General features: G+C 32.6%; 1 protein-coding gene across 1 annotated transcript; it reads left to right on the forward strand.

Annotated features, from left to right (window-relative positions):
• Positions 1–9415: 9415 nt before the first annotated feature.
• LOC124887170 (zinc finger MYM-type protein 1-like) lies at positions 9416–10044 on the forward strand. The gene is made up of 2 exons (XM_047396355.1): positions 9416–9569; positions 9629–10044. Exons 1-2 carry the CDS (start codon positions 9416–9418, stop codon positions 10042–10044), a joined length of 570 nt encoding a protein of 189 aa, XP_047252311.1.
• Positions 10045–17388: the final 7344 nt, after the last annotated feature.

Consider the following 17388-nt stretch of genomic DNA (forward strand, 5'->3'; position numbering starts at 1 on the left):
ACACCACAACAAATTGAAATTCTTGGATCAAAGGAATCTTATATGAATTTAGATAAAAATTTAAACTAGAGGGAAATCTTTTAGCTCCAAATTTCCTTTTTTGCTTGAAATGTCTCATCTTCAAGGTTTGGAATTCTTAGCTTTAATAGTAGGGTATTTATAGCAGGGTGTACATAAATCGGGTTGGTCCGATTTTTTTTAAAAAATAAAATCAAATTAATTATGTCGATTTATTAAAACTATAAATCAAATCAAATCAGCATAAAATTGATTTTTTTTATTTAGATTTTAGTCGGTTTTTTTGGGTTTTTTAATTTTTTTAATTTTTTTTTATAATATTTACTTTTTACAATTATATTATGATCGAAAATTAGATCAAATATATTTTCACTCATATGCTAATGAAAAATCATAATTATGAAAACATGAGGAGCGAAAAACTCTCTTGAAACTAAAAAGTGAGATAAGAGTGAAAAATTTAGGTTTTAAATTTATATTGAATTTTGGATCATTTAATTAGTAATTAATGAATAAATATTACAACTTAAAGCCCAAATCCAAATATATATCTACATTTACTTTCAAATTATTGAAAATTACTAAAGCTAGTTGAAATATATATATATATTATGTCGGTCTGATTCGGGTTCGATTTGATTTTTTTTTATTAACACCAAACCAACCAAGAATGGTTGGTTTTTTTTTTCCAACATCAAACCAATCAAATCAAACCATAAGTCGATTTTTTTTCTCGATTTGATTTGATTTGTCAGTTCGATTTGATTTGATGATTTGATCTGTACACCCCTAATTTATAGCATGGGATTAGTGTCGATTTTTTGGTTTCCTTCAATGGGTGAGTGGGTATTTCGAGGGGTATTTTGGGAATTTTTGAGGAAAAATTGAATTCAAGATAAGGATAAGGATTATGAATCAACCAATGCTAATTTTCGAATATGTTGACGAGTTTCAAGATTTGGGAAACAAATAGAAATTGGGAAAAATTAAAATCCTTTCAAAAACCAATAAAAATCATGCAAGTGTGTACGAATTTGTACTATTTGACCCAAAATTTGTGGAAATTGAAAGCTAGAGAGGCCATTAAGTCATTTCTATAACATCCTCACATTTTCTTGAGAGTAAGGGAGAAATCCAATTATCAAAACAATGCAAAAGGAGAGCGAAGCTTGTTTGCGATCGATGTGGGATGTTGCTGTTGTTCATTGTTTTGTTGATATTGTTGATGTTGTATGCTACTAGTGTTACGGAGAAGAGAGGGTTATTACGTGGATTCATATGATATTAATGAGTAATATATATATGGTATTATAATAATTTATATAGTAGATATAATTATTTATTTTAATTATTGGGTGATTCATATATTATTAATGAAAGGTAATAGTGCAGTCAGTGTAGGAAACAAAAGTAATACTCTTTCCGTTTAAAAACAATGATCTACTTACCATTTTAGTCCGTTCAAAAAAGAATGACCCCTTCCTTTTTTTTGGCAATATTTTAATTTCAATTTTCCACGTGACATGTTTATGACCACTAGATTAAAGGACATTTTGGTACATTTGACACTACTTTAATTTAAGGCCACAAGATTCAAAAGTTTTCTTTATTTTCTTAAACTTTGTGTCAAGTCAAAGTAGGTCATTTCTTTTTAAACGGAGGGAGTAATATTTAAACAAAAAAGGCTAAAAACAGAATTGAAGTATAATTAAAATTAAATCTAAAAAAAATAGACTAAAATTAAAGACTAAATTAAAAACGAAAAAAGATTTAAAAAAAAACATATCTTTCATAATTAAAGAAGAAAAAGAGAAACATAATTAAAACACCAAAATTAAATCTAAAAAAAAAGAAGAGAAAAATTAGATATTTTTTCTTAAATGAAAGAATACAATGAATAAAAGAGAATCTATTATTTTCTTAAATAAATATTTTGTTAGTTTAAAATGTATCACTTTTGTATATGCATCACCACATAACATATGTATCACCATTTCAAAAAATCAGAAAAAAATATTATTAACAAAATAGTCAAAATTTTATATAATACTATTAAAGATTCAGGAATCTATATAAATTACCATTAATTAAATAGGGAATGAGAATTAGGTTGATTTAGGAAACATCCTAGATTTTAATGATTTAGCCAAATCCATTCCCATGAACTTTAAATATAGTCAAATGGTAGCCAAATTAAATTATAAATGTGTCCATATTTAACAATCGACAAAGGGTGTGTTTGGTATGATGGAAAATATTTTTCATACAAAATATTTTTGCAAAAAAAGTTTTCCCAGAAAACAAGTTGGTTTTTTACTTATTTTCTCATGTTTGGTTGGTGAGTAAAAATATTTTTCAGAAAATATTTTATGGTGTTTGATTGGTGAATAGAAAATATTTTTCGAAAATATATTTTCTAGTGTTTGGTTGATGAGTGAAAAATTATTTTTTAGAAAATACTATTAACTGTTAACTAGTATATCACTGCCTTTAGCAACTCAACAATTTGTAAGAACTAATTTAAGTATAACAAATAATATCAATATCGAGTATAGCAAATAATATCAATATCGAGTACTAAGATATTACAAGTAACTAAATTTTAAGCAACTACTAATTGGCAAGCATAGGAGATACTTTTCAACATTTTGTTAGGACAATCTCAAAATACTACAATTAATAGAAATACAATTGAACGACAAACTTATTCAACCTTGTGAAGCAAGCTACAACGATGACAAAATGGAATATGCGATTAGTAAAAGTAACAGAGGTAAATCTTCCTCTATGCACATGAAAATAACAATACATTCAACGAACATTGAAAACAGGAAAAAATTCAGGCTTCACTATTTTTTATTTCAAATAGTGAAAAATTAGAGTAAAGCACGGTGAAAAATATTTCTAAGTAATGTGAATTTTTTTGAATAATGTAAATTTAAGTGTTGTTGGGATAGGAAAGAGGAGTGGGGGTAGGGTCATAAAAGTAACATCTATCATTTTCCAGAAAATGATATTCCTTGGCCCATAAGGGAAGTCATTTTCCATCAAATAGAGAAAAATGAGGGGAAAAGGGTCAAATATGCCCCTAAACTTTGTAAAAATGTTCAGATATACCCTCCGTTAAAAGTTTAGCTCACAATACCGTTGCCGTCTAAGTCTTGGGCCATATATACCCCTATTGTCAAGTTTTGAGTCATATATACCTTTGTTGTCAAGTTTTAGGTCATATATACCCCTGTTGCCGTTAATTGCTTTGCTAAAATTTTTCAAACCCCCCTCTTTTTTTCTTTTTAAGAAATCATATGTCCACATCACTTTTTAATTGTCATATCGCATATAATTAAATTCACCCATTCTTCTACACATTAACCATCCGTCAAATGCTATCATCTACCTCACAATTTCTTTAAATTTTCTCTAATTTACCAAAATTTCTTTGTTGTGTTTTTCAATGCTTGCATAACCCGAAGAATAATGAAGTAAAAAATGAAAAAGGTCAAAAACACCACATAAAAACTCAATGCACAATTGCGATAAAAATCAAGAATTAAAGTACTTACTAACTGCAAATTATTTTAGTATCATATCAACCGACTTCATCTTTCACACCACAGTCAATTCCAATATCAAGAATAAGAAGAATAAGGAAAACTCACGTGAGAAATTGGGATGTAGAAGTATAAAAGAGGTAACCCATATAGACACAACAAAAACAAGTTGACAATTAAGAGGACATCTTTTGTAGGTATGTATGTATGAGAGAAACAGTTATGCAAGAATCTGAAAATACAACAAAAGGGTTTCGACAAATTAGAGAAAATTCAAAGAGTTTGTGAGATATATGAGAGCATTTGATGGAAGTTTAATATGTAGAAGAATGAGTGGATTTAATTATATGTGATATTGGAATAAAAAAATGATGGGGCAAATACAGTTTTTTAAGGAAGAAAAAAGAAAAAGTGGGTTGAAAAATCCTAACAAAGCAATTAACGACGAAGGGGTATATATAACCCAAAACTTGACAACAAGGATATATATAATCCAAAACTTAACAACAAGGGTATATATGGCCTATGACTTGGATGACAAGGACATTTGTGAGCTAAACTTTTAACGAAGGGTATATCTGAACATTTTCACAAAGTTTAGGGACATATTTGACCCTTTTTCTGAAAAATAAGTCATTTTAGAAAATATTTTCCCAATATTTTATTACAACCAAACACGAAAAAATAAGAAAACATTTTTCATAAAATATTTTCCATCATACCAAACACACCCAAAATTAAATAGATTAAGACAGATTGGCACATAATTTATTTACGAACTTCTCGATTAAATAAAATTCAAAAGATTGTTTTTTTCTAAAATAATTTATTTCACGAAGAAATTGGATTAAAACTAAATTATCCTTGATTAAATCACTTTTTAAAGGGAACACTTTGATCAGAAGTTGATCTTTCTTAAAAATGCATTTAAATAACAAAAATCATATGATCCTTATCATTTGAATACGAGAACACATAATCACTGTTCAAAATGATAAAACTAACCCCAGAATCACTTAGAAAATTCATAATCTGAATAAATAAAATATTCTAATTTTATTTAAAATTGGAGATGCTCAAAACTAAACTAATTTATGGAGGTCACAAATTAGACGTAAACAGTACCAACACAAGCCACCCTCAACGAAAGAAATTGCGGTGTCCTCACTACATAACATGAAAGAATAAAGTGATAAAGGCGACTTCCGGAAAAGTGTATCAATCAGAATTGGAACTGCTAGGATCCTTTAGGACATAGTCGTCCTCATCCTGCTGCTCCTCCTCACCATAATCAATTTTGGTACCACACAACTTCTGAAGTATGCCAATCATCTTTTTAAAGAACTTGGTTTTTGTCTTCTCATACTCCTTTATCTTTTGCTGCCTTCTCTCCAATTTCACCAACCTTTCTTTGACGTATTTCTAGCCACGAGCTATGGTGAAAAAGGTCGGGGCATCAGGTGCTGAGCGAGTGGAGGAGGTCTCTTAGGCATCCATGGCGTGCACCTAGTCAAATCTGTATCGGAATGCAGGGGGTGAGTCTGGAGTGGCTAAATGGACATTAAAGCTCTAGCTGAATCAAGGCTCTCACTAGCCTTCGTGAATGTGCCGAATGCTGAAGAAGCCACGTCAATCTTGCTCTTATTCCCAAACCTATTTTTCTTTAAACGGTGAATCTTCATTTCTGTACACTTCACATGGTCATTACCCTTCTTTTCAACCCTAGCCCTTTTGCATAGCCATGTGATTAATGAAAGGGAAAACAAACTCTTAGACTACTCAGTAACCATATTCTGAATGTGTTGAACAATAATTGCCTCGACATTAACTTTGATACCCTTCATAATAGCACAAATAATCTGAGCTCGCACAATAGAGACATCTGTCTCATCCTTGGAGGGAATGATATGGGCACAAATAATAGAAAACCAAGATTTGGCTTTTGTAGTGACCTTTGAGGTATCAACCAACAGATTGTTGGCTATCAATTTTGGCAACTGTCCACCATGCAACTGTCTCACATACAAATTGCGTCCCTCTTTTCCCATTCTTGCCTTATACAATTCATTTTCTGTATTGGGAAGAACATAGTGACCATTGATGATTGAAGGGTCAAACCTTACTTATTTCCCTCGAACTATATCACTATCAAATCATTGGGAAAGTCTGTATTGGTGGCCTTAGCATAGAAATCACGTAAAATGAAAAATTAGCCTTTATCAGCTCCTCGATGAAACATATCCAGCCGCTACTAACCAATATCAGCTATTGGGTTTGGAGCTTCTCTAAAAGAATGTCTTTTTTCTTCATGAATTTTTTTGGTCAAAAGGTGGTCGTATAGTTGCAAACGTTTTAGTGAGATGAAGCTTTCTTCATCATAGTAGTCATCATTCAACACTTGTCCCATATTTTTGAGCACGTTAGCATTTGATTTCATGGCCAAAGAAATGGATAGAATGGGGATCGGAAAGCCCTAAGCTACTATTTTTGAAAGAATTTCAGTTTACTCATTGCGATGGCGAAACTTTTGTCTTGAGATCGCCATGTTTTACTTCATCGCAATAGTGTCATGTGACATCGCGATAGCCAAGACCATTTTCTTTTCAAACAATTTTATGCATCATGATTGCGACACTTGGCCTCACGATCACGAAGAGAATAAATTAGCAGAAAATTTCACTCAAGCATATTGTCAAATAGGTTGTGGGCATCAACTTTTCTTGCAGATAAATTAAGGCTTAGTCTTTCCCAACAACTCAGCATATACTCACACCCATCAATTTTGCATCAACAAACATAATGTTAAGAACGTGGTTCACCAATTTCAATGCAAGAATCATATTCTAATAAAATCGCTTCTTTATTTCTCAAGATGTAAGAAATTTGAAGGATCAAAAAGAGAGGTCAAAGTTCATACCTTAAATTTATTATAGGATAAATTCCACAAATACTATATTAAAAGAGATTATATTACCTAATCTTCCTTATATTTTAAAAATTTGCATAAAATTTTAACTTTTAACTTTACACATATCAACAAAACTCCACATCCTATTTTTACTCTACCATTAACTCATTCAAGCTATTTTTCTTTCAAAGATTTCATTCCCTAAAATATCTCCCTAATTATCAACAATTAAATCATCTTAATTTTTTTTCCTCCATTAATGCTTAAATCATCTTTCTTCCTGATTTTTTCTCCTCCATTACCGCATGCAACTTTTTTTTTTCTTTCCTAAAATCTCTCCCATTTTTTCTTTTTGAAAAAAAATCTATTGATACATATATAAATTTATTTAGCTATTCATACATGTTAATTTTTTTAATAGTGATTCATACGAATGATAAATATGATATCATTATATGAGTATTATGGTGATTTATATGATAGATATATTTTGTATGATTTTAACGGGTGATACATATGATATTAATGGGTGATACATATTGTATTATGGTGATTCATATGGTAGATACAATTATTTATTTTAATTATTAGGTGATTCATATATATGTATTATGGTGATTCATATGGTAAATACAATTATTTATTTTAATTATTGGGTGATTTATATGTTATTAATGAAAAGTAATGGTGTAGTCAGTGTAGGAAATAAAAGTAATAATATATTTTTTTTAAAAAAGACTAAAAGGAGAATTGAAAAATAATTAAAATTAAATCTAAAAATACAGACTAAAATTAAAGATGAAAAAAGAGAAAAAAGACGAAAAACTTACTTTCATAATTAAAGACGAAAAAAGAGAAACATAATTAAAACAGATAAATTAAATCTAAAAAAAGAGAAAAATTAGATATTTTTCCTTAAATAAAAGAATACAATGAATAAAAGAGAATTTATTATTTACTTAAAAAAAGAAAAACATAATTAAAACACCTAAATTAAATCTAAAAAAAAATAAAAAAATTAGATACCTTTTCTTAAATAAAAGAATACAATGAATAAAAGAAAATTTATTATTTTCTTAAATAAATATCTTTGTCAGTTTAAAATATATCAATTTTTTTATATGAATCACCTTATAACATATGTAACACCATTTCTAAAACTGGGATAAAATATAATTAACAAAATAGTCGAAATTTTATGTAATATCACTTAAAGATTCAGAAATTTATGTAAGTTATCCTTGATTATATGAGGGATCTACATCAGGGGCGAAGTTACAGGCTTCACGGGGGTTTAACCGATCCCACTAGCTTTTGTGTAGATCCTATACCTGTAATTAAAAAATTCTGAAAACATATATAATTACATATGTCCAAACCCCTATACAAACATTAGCTGTTAGCCTAGTGGTATGTGCGTCACCTTTGCGTCCCAAAAATGGGGGTTCCAACCCCACTAAGAGCGTTGTTTTTTCTACTCTTTATTCTTTAATTTTTAGTGTTATCAGTGCAAGTGCACGTTTTTTTAATTAATTTTTTTTTATTTGCTTTTACAAAATTCATATAGTACTAATTAAAGAAAGTCAACGTGTTTTCAAATTTCAATTACCAACAACCCCCCTCCCCCCAAAAAAACATAAACTACTAATTAAAAAGAGTAAAAAAAAAAGTGTTTCTGGGTTTCTTCAAAAACCTTTTGTTGGGTAAGGGTTTCTTCTTCTTCAAACGGATTTCTTCAAAGTTCAAACAAGACTTGCATCTGCTGCTCTGTCAAGTGCCAAGGTATGCAATTACTAATCAGATTTGTGTTCTCCTGACTGCTAGTGGTAATAAACTTGTGGAAAGAGGTTTAAACTTGATTGAACGATAGATTTGTTTCCCAAATTCTCATCTAAAAGTAAAAAACCAGAATATGCTAAATTGCTAAGAGCCTAGGATCATTATTCTTTGTCATTTGTTTGGACTTAACTATCAACATTGCTGTTTCTTTTCTTTTGCTTAAGCAAGGTTCTACCAAATTGATCAGTAGTTTTTAATTTTGCTTTAGATTTTGGGTTAAAGTGCTTTAGTATTTTGTATTTTGTGATTGCAAGGCAGTAGAATAATTTTGTAAAAATTTTTTTGTTTTGTCATTCGTACGTAGGAACTTTAAGCAAGTGACAATATGATTACAAATTTTTTCAAGCCTTAAACTTCTTCAGATACTGCTCCTAGTTCTTCTTTACCAAGTTCTCCATTGCCTGCCAATCTTTTTGGAGTATCGAATAACGATAAAGATTTGGGAAAGTTGGATCTTAAATCAGATTCCGCTAAAAGAAAACCAATTACAGAATTTCCTCTAAATATACGTGACCGGATGAGGAGATATTACATACAAAAACAACCTTGCCAACCAGATAAATTTGAGTTTCCCATAAAGGATTTTGGAGGTACACCACGTCACTTTAATATTGAATGGTTTAAACCTCCATATTCTCAATGGTTAGAATATAGCATTAAAGAAGATGCAGCCTTTTGCTTATGTTGTTACTTGTTTAAAAATGAGCTCGGAGGATATGAAAAAAAAAAGAGTAAATCTTTCACAACTGAAGATTTTTGAAGTTGGAACAAAGGCATAGAAAGGCTTAAAAACATGTGAGTGAAGTGAATAGTGTTCACCGTCGATGTTTTAAGATGATGCTAGATTTGATAAATCCGGAACAATCTATTTTAGCCTCACTTGATAAGCAATTCGAGAATATTAAAGGTAAACATCGTATTCGCTTGAATGCTTCGATTGATGTGACAAGATATCTTTTGAAACAAGGTTTGCCTTTTCGAGGTCATAATGAGTGTAACTTCAACAAGAAGAGGCAATTTTCTAGATCTCTTAAAGTGGTATGCGGACAAAAAAGAAGTAAAAAATGTTGTATTAAAAAAAGCTCCAAAAAATAGCACCATGACTTCTCCGGATATTCAAAAAGATATTGTAAGTTCTTGTGCAAAAGAAATGGTGAAAGCAATTATTGAAGACTTAAATGGGGATTACTTTGAAATTTTGGTTATGAGTCTAAAGATATTTCTCATAAGGAACAAATGGCACCTGTTCTGCGGTATGTCAACAAAGAGGGTAAGCTTATTGAGTGATTTCTTGATCTTGTTCATGTTAAAGACACATCCGCAAAGTTGTTGAAAGAAGCGATCTACTATTCACTTTTAGATCATTCTTTGAGTCGATCCCAAATACGGGGACAAGGTTACGATGGAGCTAGTAACATGCAGGGAGAGATTAATTGCCTTAAAACTTTGATTTTGAAAGATAATTCTTCAGCATATTGCATACATTGCTTTGCTCATCAGTTGCAATTGATTCTTGTAGCTTTTACAAAGAAACATGATGATGTGAATAATTTTTTTGACATTCTTGCTAATGTTTTAAATATTGTTGGAGGTTCTTTTAAGCGCAAGGAGATGCTTCCAGATGATCAAGCTGAAAAATTAAAGGAATTACTAGTGCTTGGTGAAGTTCATACGGGAAGTGGATTAAATCAAGAACTTGGACTTCAAAGACCCGGTGATACCCGTTAGGGATCTCATTTTAAGACAGTACATAACTTCATTTCCTTATTCTCACCAATTGTTCATGTACTTGAAGTTCTTGAAAAAGAAGGTGTAAATTATCATGAGAAAACATTGGCAAAAAGTCTAGTGGAAAATATTAGATCTTATGATTTTATCTACATGTTACATTTGATGTTGAAAATTTTGGGAGTTACATATGATTTGAATATGGCGTTATAACGAAAAAATCAAGATATCGTTAATGCTATGAAGCTTGTGGATTTCTCAAAGAGACAATTTTAATTGATGAGGGATTGTAAATAGAATTCTTTGTTAGAAGATGTCTTTTTATTTTATGAAAAGAATGATATTGTGATTCCTGAAATGAATGAGAAATATGGTCTTGGAAAGTCGAAGCGCAAGACCTCAAGTGTTACATATTCTCATCATTTGCGTGTGGAAGTTTTCTATGCTGTTATTGATTTGCAACTTTCAGAGCTCAACAATTGCTTTAGTGAAGTGAATACTAATCTACTTCTTGGAATGACTAGTTTGAGTCCTGAGAATTGTTTTCAAATTATGATAAAGACAAGATCATGAAGCTTGCTACATATTATCCAAATAAGTTCAGTGCCTCCAAGCTTGAAGATCTTAGTTTGGATCTTGACAATTATATTTACTATGTGAGAGAAGTGGATAATGCTTTCTCAAATTTGAAAGTACTTGGAGATCTTTCGATGAAATTGGTTGAAACAAATATGCACAAGACATGGGGAGTTGTTTATTTGCTTTTGAAATTAAGCTTGATATTACCCGTGGCTACTACAACAGTGGAAAGAGCATTTTCCTCTATGAAGTTTATAAAAAATGATTTGTGAAGCAGGATTAGCGATGATTTTTTGAATGATTGTTTAGTTTGTTATATAGAGGATAAAATATTTGACAGTGTACCTAATGATGCGATCATTGATCGTTTTCAAAACATGACAACTCGTCGAATGCAATTGTAATGATAATGCTTATATTTATAGTGTTTAAGTAATTCATCACTTTTTTAAATATGTTAAATATCCTTATTTGTTAGTCACTTTGGCTAAGGTTATACATTTATTGTCTTAATTATCAATGCATTAATATTTCTAACAGGTTCTGGTATTTGCAATGCCTTATTTGTTATACTACAACAACAACAACAAACCCAGTGTATTCCCACCTAGTGGGGTTTGGGGGGGGGGGGGTAAGATGTACGCAGTCCATACCTCTACCTCTAAAGAAGTAGAAAGGCTGTTTCCGATAGACCCCCGGCTCAAGTCACGAGATACCACACAAACTCATAGTAAAGCACAGCACTAGATTACATAACATAAATACGACACCCATAAGTATTAGAAAACAGAGGAAAGCACACAGATTCGTAATAAAACATGGAACACGGAATCATAACAAGAATAAAACTCCCACCAAGTTATTCCCTACACTAGCGACCCAAACCGGCCCTATTCTTCTGCCCTAATTCGCGTCCTCCAGACCTTTCTATCTAGGGTCATGTCCTCAGTGAGCTGTAACTGCTCCATGTCCCGCCTAATCACCTCACCCCAGTACTTCTTCGGCCTACCCCTACCCCGCCTAAAACCATCCAACGCTAGCCTCTCACACCTACGAACCGGGGCATCTATGCCCCTCCTCTTCACGTGTCCGAACCATCTCAATCGGGCTTCCCGCATCTTGCACTCCACTGGAGTCACCCCAACCTTCTCCCGGATAGTCTCATTCCAAACTCTATCCCCTCTAGTCAGCCCACACATCCAGCGCAACATCCGCATTTCTGCCACCTTTATTTTTTGGGTGTGGGAGTTCTTAACTGGCCAACACTCCGCTCCATACAACATGGCCGGACGAACTACCACCCTGTAGAATTTGCCTTTCAGCTTGGGCGGCACCTTCTTATCACACAACACCCCCGACGCGAGCTTCTACTTCATCCATCCCGCCCCAATACGGTGCGAGACATCCTCGTCAATCTCACCGTTACTCTGGATCACGGACCCGAGATACTTGAAACTATCCCTCTTACATACCTCTTGTGATTCCAGCTTCACTACTACCTCATTCTCCCGCCTCACGTCATTAAACTTGCATTCCACATACTCTGTCTTGCTTCTACTCACCCTGAACCCTTTAGACTCAAGAGTTTGCCTCCACACCTCCAATTTGTCATTCACACCCCCTCGAGTCTCATCTATCAGAACTACATTGTCGGCAAAAAGCATACACCAAGTCACCTCCCCTTGAATACGCCGCGTTAACACATCCATCACCAACGCAAACAAAAAGGGACTAAGAGTAGATCCCTGATGCAATCCTGTCAAGACAGTGAAATGCTCTGAATCTCCTTCCGCCGTCCTCACCTGAGTTTTCGCTCCATCATACATATCCTTAATTGCTCTGATATATGCCAGCGGTACTCCACTCACCTCCAAGCATCTCCAAAGCACCTCCCTGGGGACTTTGTCGTAAGCCTTCTCCAGGTCGATAAATACCATGTGCAGGTCCTTCTTCCTTTTCCTATACTGTTCCACCAACCTCCGCACCAAGTGAATTGCCTCCGTCGTCGAGCGGCCAGGCATAAATCCAAACTAGTTTTTCGAAATAGACACTATCCGTCTCAGCCTCACCTCGACCACTCTCTCCCAAATCTTCATAGAGTGACTCAATAACTTAATCCCCCTATAGTTATTGCAACTCTGGATGTCACCCTTATTCTTATAGAGAGGGATCATGGTACTCCACCTCCAAGCCTCGGGCATCTTTGCCGTCTTGAAGATTTCATTAAACAATCCAGTCAACCACCTTACACTAGCCTCTTCAACGAACTTCCAAAACTCCATCGGTATCTCGTCCAGCCCCGTCGCCCTACCCCTTCGCATCCTGCGAACAGCCTCTCTAACCTCTTCTACCTTAAAACGTCTACAGTAGCTAAAATCCCGACACTCCTCTGAGTGCTCCAGTTCCCCTAATAGTAATTTGTATGTCTTTTCTTAAGCTAACGTCAACTTTAGAAACATTTCTAGCATGCAAAAAAGTGAAGCTGAGAAACAAAGAGTAGCATGCTTCTCATGGGAAGAATTTGTTCAAATGGTAAACACAATATGTTATGGTGAAGAGGTTTCTAATCTACTATTCAGAAAACAAAGTTTGGGCTTAATGTTTGACATCAATAAGTTTTTGATTGTGGGCAATTCAGGTGTGATGGAAAAAATTAAAGCTAGAGGTACACTAAAGAAGCTGCTTTACCACTACGCACACAACTAGTACGTCCTCTTATAAACCTTAAAATATATTAAATATCCTTGTTTGTTCATTAATTTGACTAAGGTTATACATTAGCTTGAGGTCGTTGTCTTAATTTGAAATTCAAAACCCACATGTTTTAAATCCTGACTCCGCCTCTGATCTACATACATGAGAATTAAAATTTAAAGGCCTTTTGATATCAACTTTGCCTTTTGTTTTCGATTCTGTGAGAGAATGTGAGAGAATGAAAGAAAGAGAAAAATAGGCAAATAGGTAATGTCGAGCAAACCTTTCAAACTTCTCATATGGGCCCACATATATGTGATTGCAGAGAGGACAAAAGGCAATGATGATATTTAAAATTTAAAATATCTTAAACCTACGGAATTGTGATGTGGTGTCACGTGATCATGAGGGTTTTAGAATTTAACTTGTCGCGATCGTATTTTGTGTCCCACGCTATAGCGATGAGCAATTTAGGCCACTAACTTATTATTTAGATTTTATTATTTTTGGTGATGCCTAGTTAGCTTTGATGATACGCCACTGAGGCAATCTAGACACTCCCAAAAAGTGTGCGAAGTCCTATTTTTAAGCTAGTACAACCCCGAGCTTCATTCCACTCAGCTTTTTGCATCTAAACCTATTCAAGTCACTTTTATAAAACTTTAGAATTTTGTAGACTAATCAAAAATAAAATTTTAATATTAAATGTAAAATTTTGGAAATAATGAGATGCCTTCCATCAATCCATCAAGAGCTTGATTTAACATCGCGGCATGCCGCAAACAAACTTACTACTTATATCTCCACTTTGAAGATATGAATCTTCAATCCAGTTTAAATTAACATCTCGCTAAGGCTCGTGGGGCAACGGTAAGGTAGCACCAAGACCAACTCTATTTTGTCACTTTAAATACTTGAATCTTTTATCCAACATCATATTAAAATTTCATTTAGGCTCATTGGAAATTGGTAAGAAGATCAATAGGCCACTTGTTAGACACCACTTCTTAGCTTTCAAGTGAGAGACATCATTTTGCCCTCTTGGGAAGACAAACTCCAAAATATAAGGACTTAGTCCTCGTCTACAAAATTCTCCGTTTGCTTGGTTATTTCGATTTCCATTTCATCACCAATCACAACACCAAAAAATGATTGGAATGAGGTTTAATCTTCACCATTTCTAAATTTGTATTTTTATACATTTTAACCCCGAAATGAGCTACAGTCTTCACAAAGGATTTGATTGAATTTTCCTTGAAACTGTAGTATAACTTCTTCAATTTTGACATTCTTCACTATTTTTTGCTTGATTTGTTGGTGAATCACCATGAATTCTTTAACGTCAATCTCACTCACATCTTGAAAACTATCTCATCACAATTATTCATGACCATTTGGCATTGAGCATCACATGCCTCAACTTTTGCATTCAATTTAGTTTTCAATTCTCAGGAAGCTACGTCAATTTTAATCCACACTTGACATCTCTCAACAGGCAATTTGAGAGATTCATCCACTATTAGTAACATTCTATCAACTTGATCCTCATTGACTCCAATTAGTTGAACTTGATTTAATGTCAATCTTGGCTCACAATTTTGTTAAGTTTTTCTTTATATGGGGACTCTATCACTGCTTGTAAAAATTACCCATGGAAAAATCAATATTTTGGACAACTTCATCATTACCATGTTGGATTAGGTCTCACCATTTAGTCCAGACTTTTTCATATTTTTCATTTTTCTCTGTTGTGCCTTTTACTATCTCCTCTATTTGTCTCCTTGGAGAATTTGAGATATGTTCCTCACAATTTTGCTCTTCTTCTTCTTCAATTTGAGCCACTTCTTCTCTCTAAAAAAATTATTTGAGTCATCACACATCTTAAACTTAGCCACATAACTTGAAATCTATTTTTCAACAACTTTGTCTTGAGGATTAGTCAAATCCATGGCACTTGAGAGATTGGCATTTTCACAAGGTTCTTTTTTTTTTTTCACATTCCTTTCCAAATGTTGCCATGAATTGGTGCAATATATGTATATCCTCATCCACGTTACTCACTTGGTCCAAGATAGTTTGAAGCATTGCTTCAATACCTTTATGTCCAGCACGTTGTTCTTCCTTTGGCATATCATGATCTAAGGAAGGGCGTACAATAATTAGAACAATCACTCCGATGTACATCTTGACCACTATATAAATAACAATTATACTCCCTATAGGATCGAGATGGTGCACACAACTCTCTCCCGGAGGTATTTGTACAATCTAATCAAAAGTGAGGTCTTTCATTAAAAGGACATGGATCATCAATGTAATATTTGCAACCACCAAACTCTTTTTCATCCCATAATGCCATAATAACAAGTATAACAAATAAAAATCTCTAACTAACACAAAAAAATAGAAAATTACGAATGCATATTCACAAGTTTGAATCAAAGCAAGTAAGCTAAAATTTCAAACTATCTCAACATGCTAAATTATTTTTCGACAATGATGCCATTTTTATAATGCTCAAAACACCCTAGAAATAAATGTATGCGGTTGTTAGAAATGTATTTACTCAACTTATAGTTAGAGTCAAATCTATGAGAAATAATGTGACTAATTATCGAGAAAGAACGAAATAAAAGAACCTCACTAAAATCTGACCAAAGATACATATGTTCTAGGGTTTTTTATATAAAAATGTAACATCGATAGAACCTGTTAAAATTTGAATAAGTTGGTCAATGACTTCCACAATGATGGAAAATAAGAAAAATGATACGGGGAATCGATTCTATTAATGATACATCATAATCGATTAACTACACATAATTTAATCATGGGTTTAACTAATTAGTCTTCAATTCGAAATCACCCACCAACATCTTTCTATCATTGAGGATTTCGTACTCACTTGTTGTTTCAAACAAATCTAAAAAGCAGAAATTACAAAACCAATTTTTGGCTAATCAAGGATTTCGTTATGCCTAGTTTAAATTCATAAGATGGGTCATATGTCCTAAATCACACTAAATTTATATTTTACAACCTCGATTAACTCTTTTAAGATTATTCTAAGTAAATGGGTGAGTTCTTGGATTAGCTGCTCCCTTAAAAAATCAAGTGAAGCAAGAGATTAATTTAGACAAGCAAAATTCATTCATAAATTAAAGAATAATCAATTAATACAAAAGCATAAGATAGAATCAAAATTCAAATTCAATACACGAACATTGCAATATGTATAGCTACAATATCAGTGTATGAATTTATCTACCTCCAAATATTTTATAAAAGCAATGAAAAGAAAGAAAGGATTAAGAATTTGACAACAGAAAGCTTCTAACCTTCACTCCAAGGTTGTTGATTCAAGAACCTAGCCCCTAACATTGAGAAATATGGCAAAGATAGTCTTGGAATGGCATATGATCAAGTTTTGATGAATTGAGATTGAATTTACAAAGTTTCAAATCTATCCTTCATGCCTAACAATATTACTCATTATTGTCGCGAGAATAGGGCATCCCGTCACGATGTGTTTTTTTTGTTAGGGCTTGAACTTTGACTAAGATAGGGTGATCAAGACCTTTCCTCATTGCAATCGTGATGGGTATTTTCATCCAGTTCTTCAATTTTTTCATTTTAGCTCCGTTTTGCCTCGATTTTACATCTTCTCATCAGAACTCTTTGTAAACACAAAATACCTTAAATAATGTGATGACACTCATGGTCATTTTCCTTATTTTTATACATTTTCAATATTTAGAGCTTTTTTTATCACTGTCCTAAGTTATTTATGGCTTGTAAGGATTGATAGTTCAGTTATCAAATAGTCGTTTGAGAATTTTATTTCATGTTGTAGAATATTTAAATTAAATTAGAATTTGGTAAAAAGATAAGTCAATTACTTTTCAAAAATATTTTATATGTTTATGAAAAACTTCTAACTACGATACATTTATATGATTTTATAATTTATTAATATTTTAAGCGAAGATAGTAAATCTAGATATGTTGTAATTATTACTATTATGAGATAGAGATTTTATTATAGATAATTTTTTATTAATTATGGTGTAT

The sequence above is a fragment of the Capsicum annuum genome, chromosome 9, assembly GCF_002878395.1.
Source record: "Capsicum annuum cultivar UCD-10X-F1 chromosome 9, UCD10Xv1.1, whole genome shotgun sequence".
In the NCBI taxonomy this organism is placed as follows: Eukaryota; Viridiplantae; Streptophyta; class Magnoliopsida; order Solanales; family Solanaceae; genus Capsicum; species Capsicum annuum.

Bases quoted from the DNA above. Each gene is read 5' to 3' on its own strand.
- LOC124887170 (XM_047396355.1), top strand. From the start codon at position 9,416: ATGACTTCTCCGGATATTCAAAAAGATATTGTAAGTTCTTGTGCAAAA. The intron at 9,570-9,628 runs GTATGTCAACAA...TTCATGTTAAAG, and splicing joins CAAATGGCACCTGTTCTGCG to ACACATCCGCAAAGTTGTTG.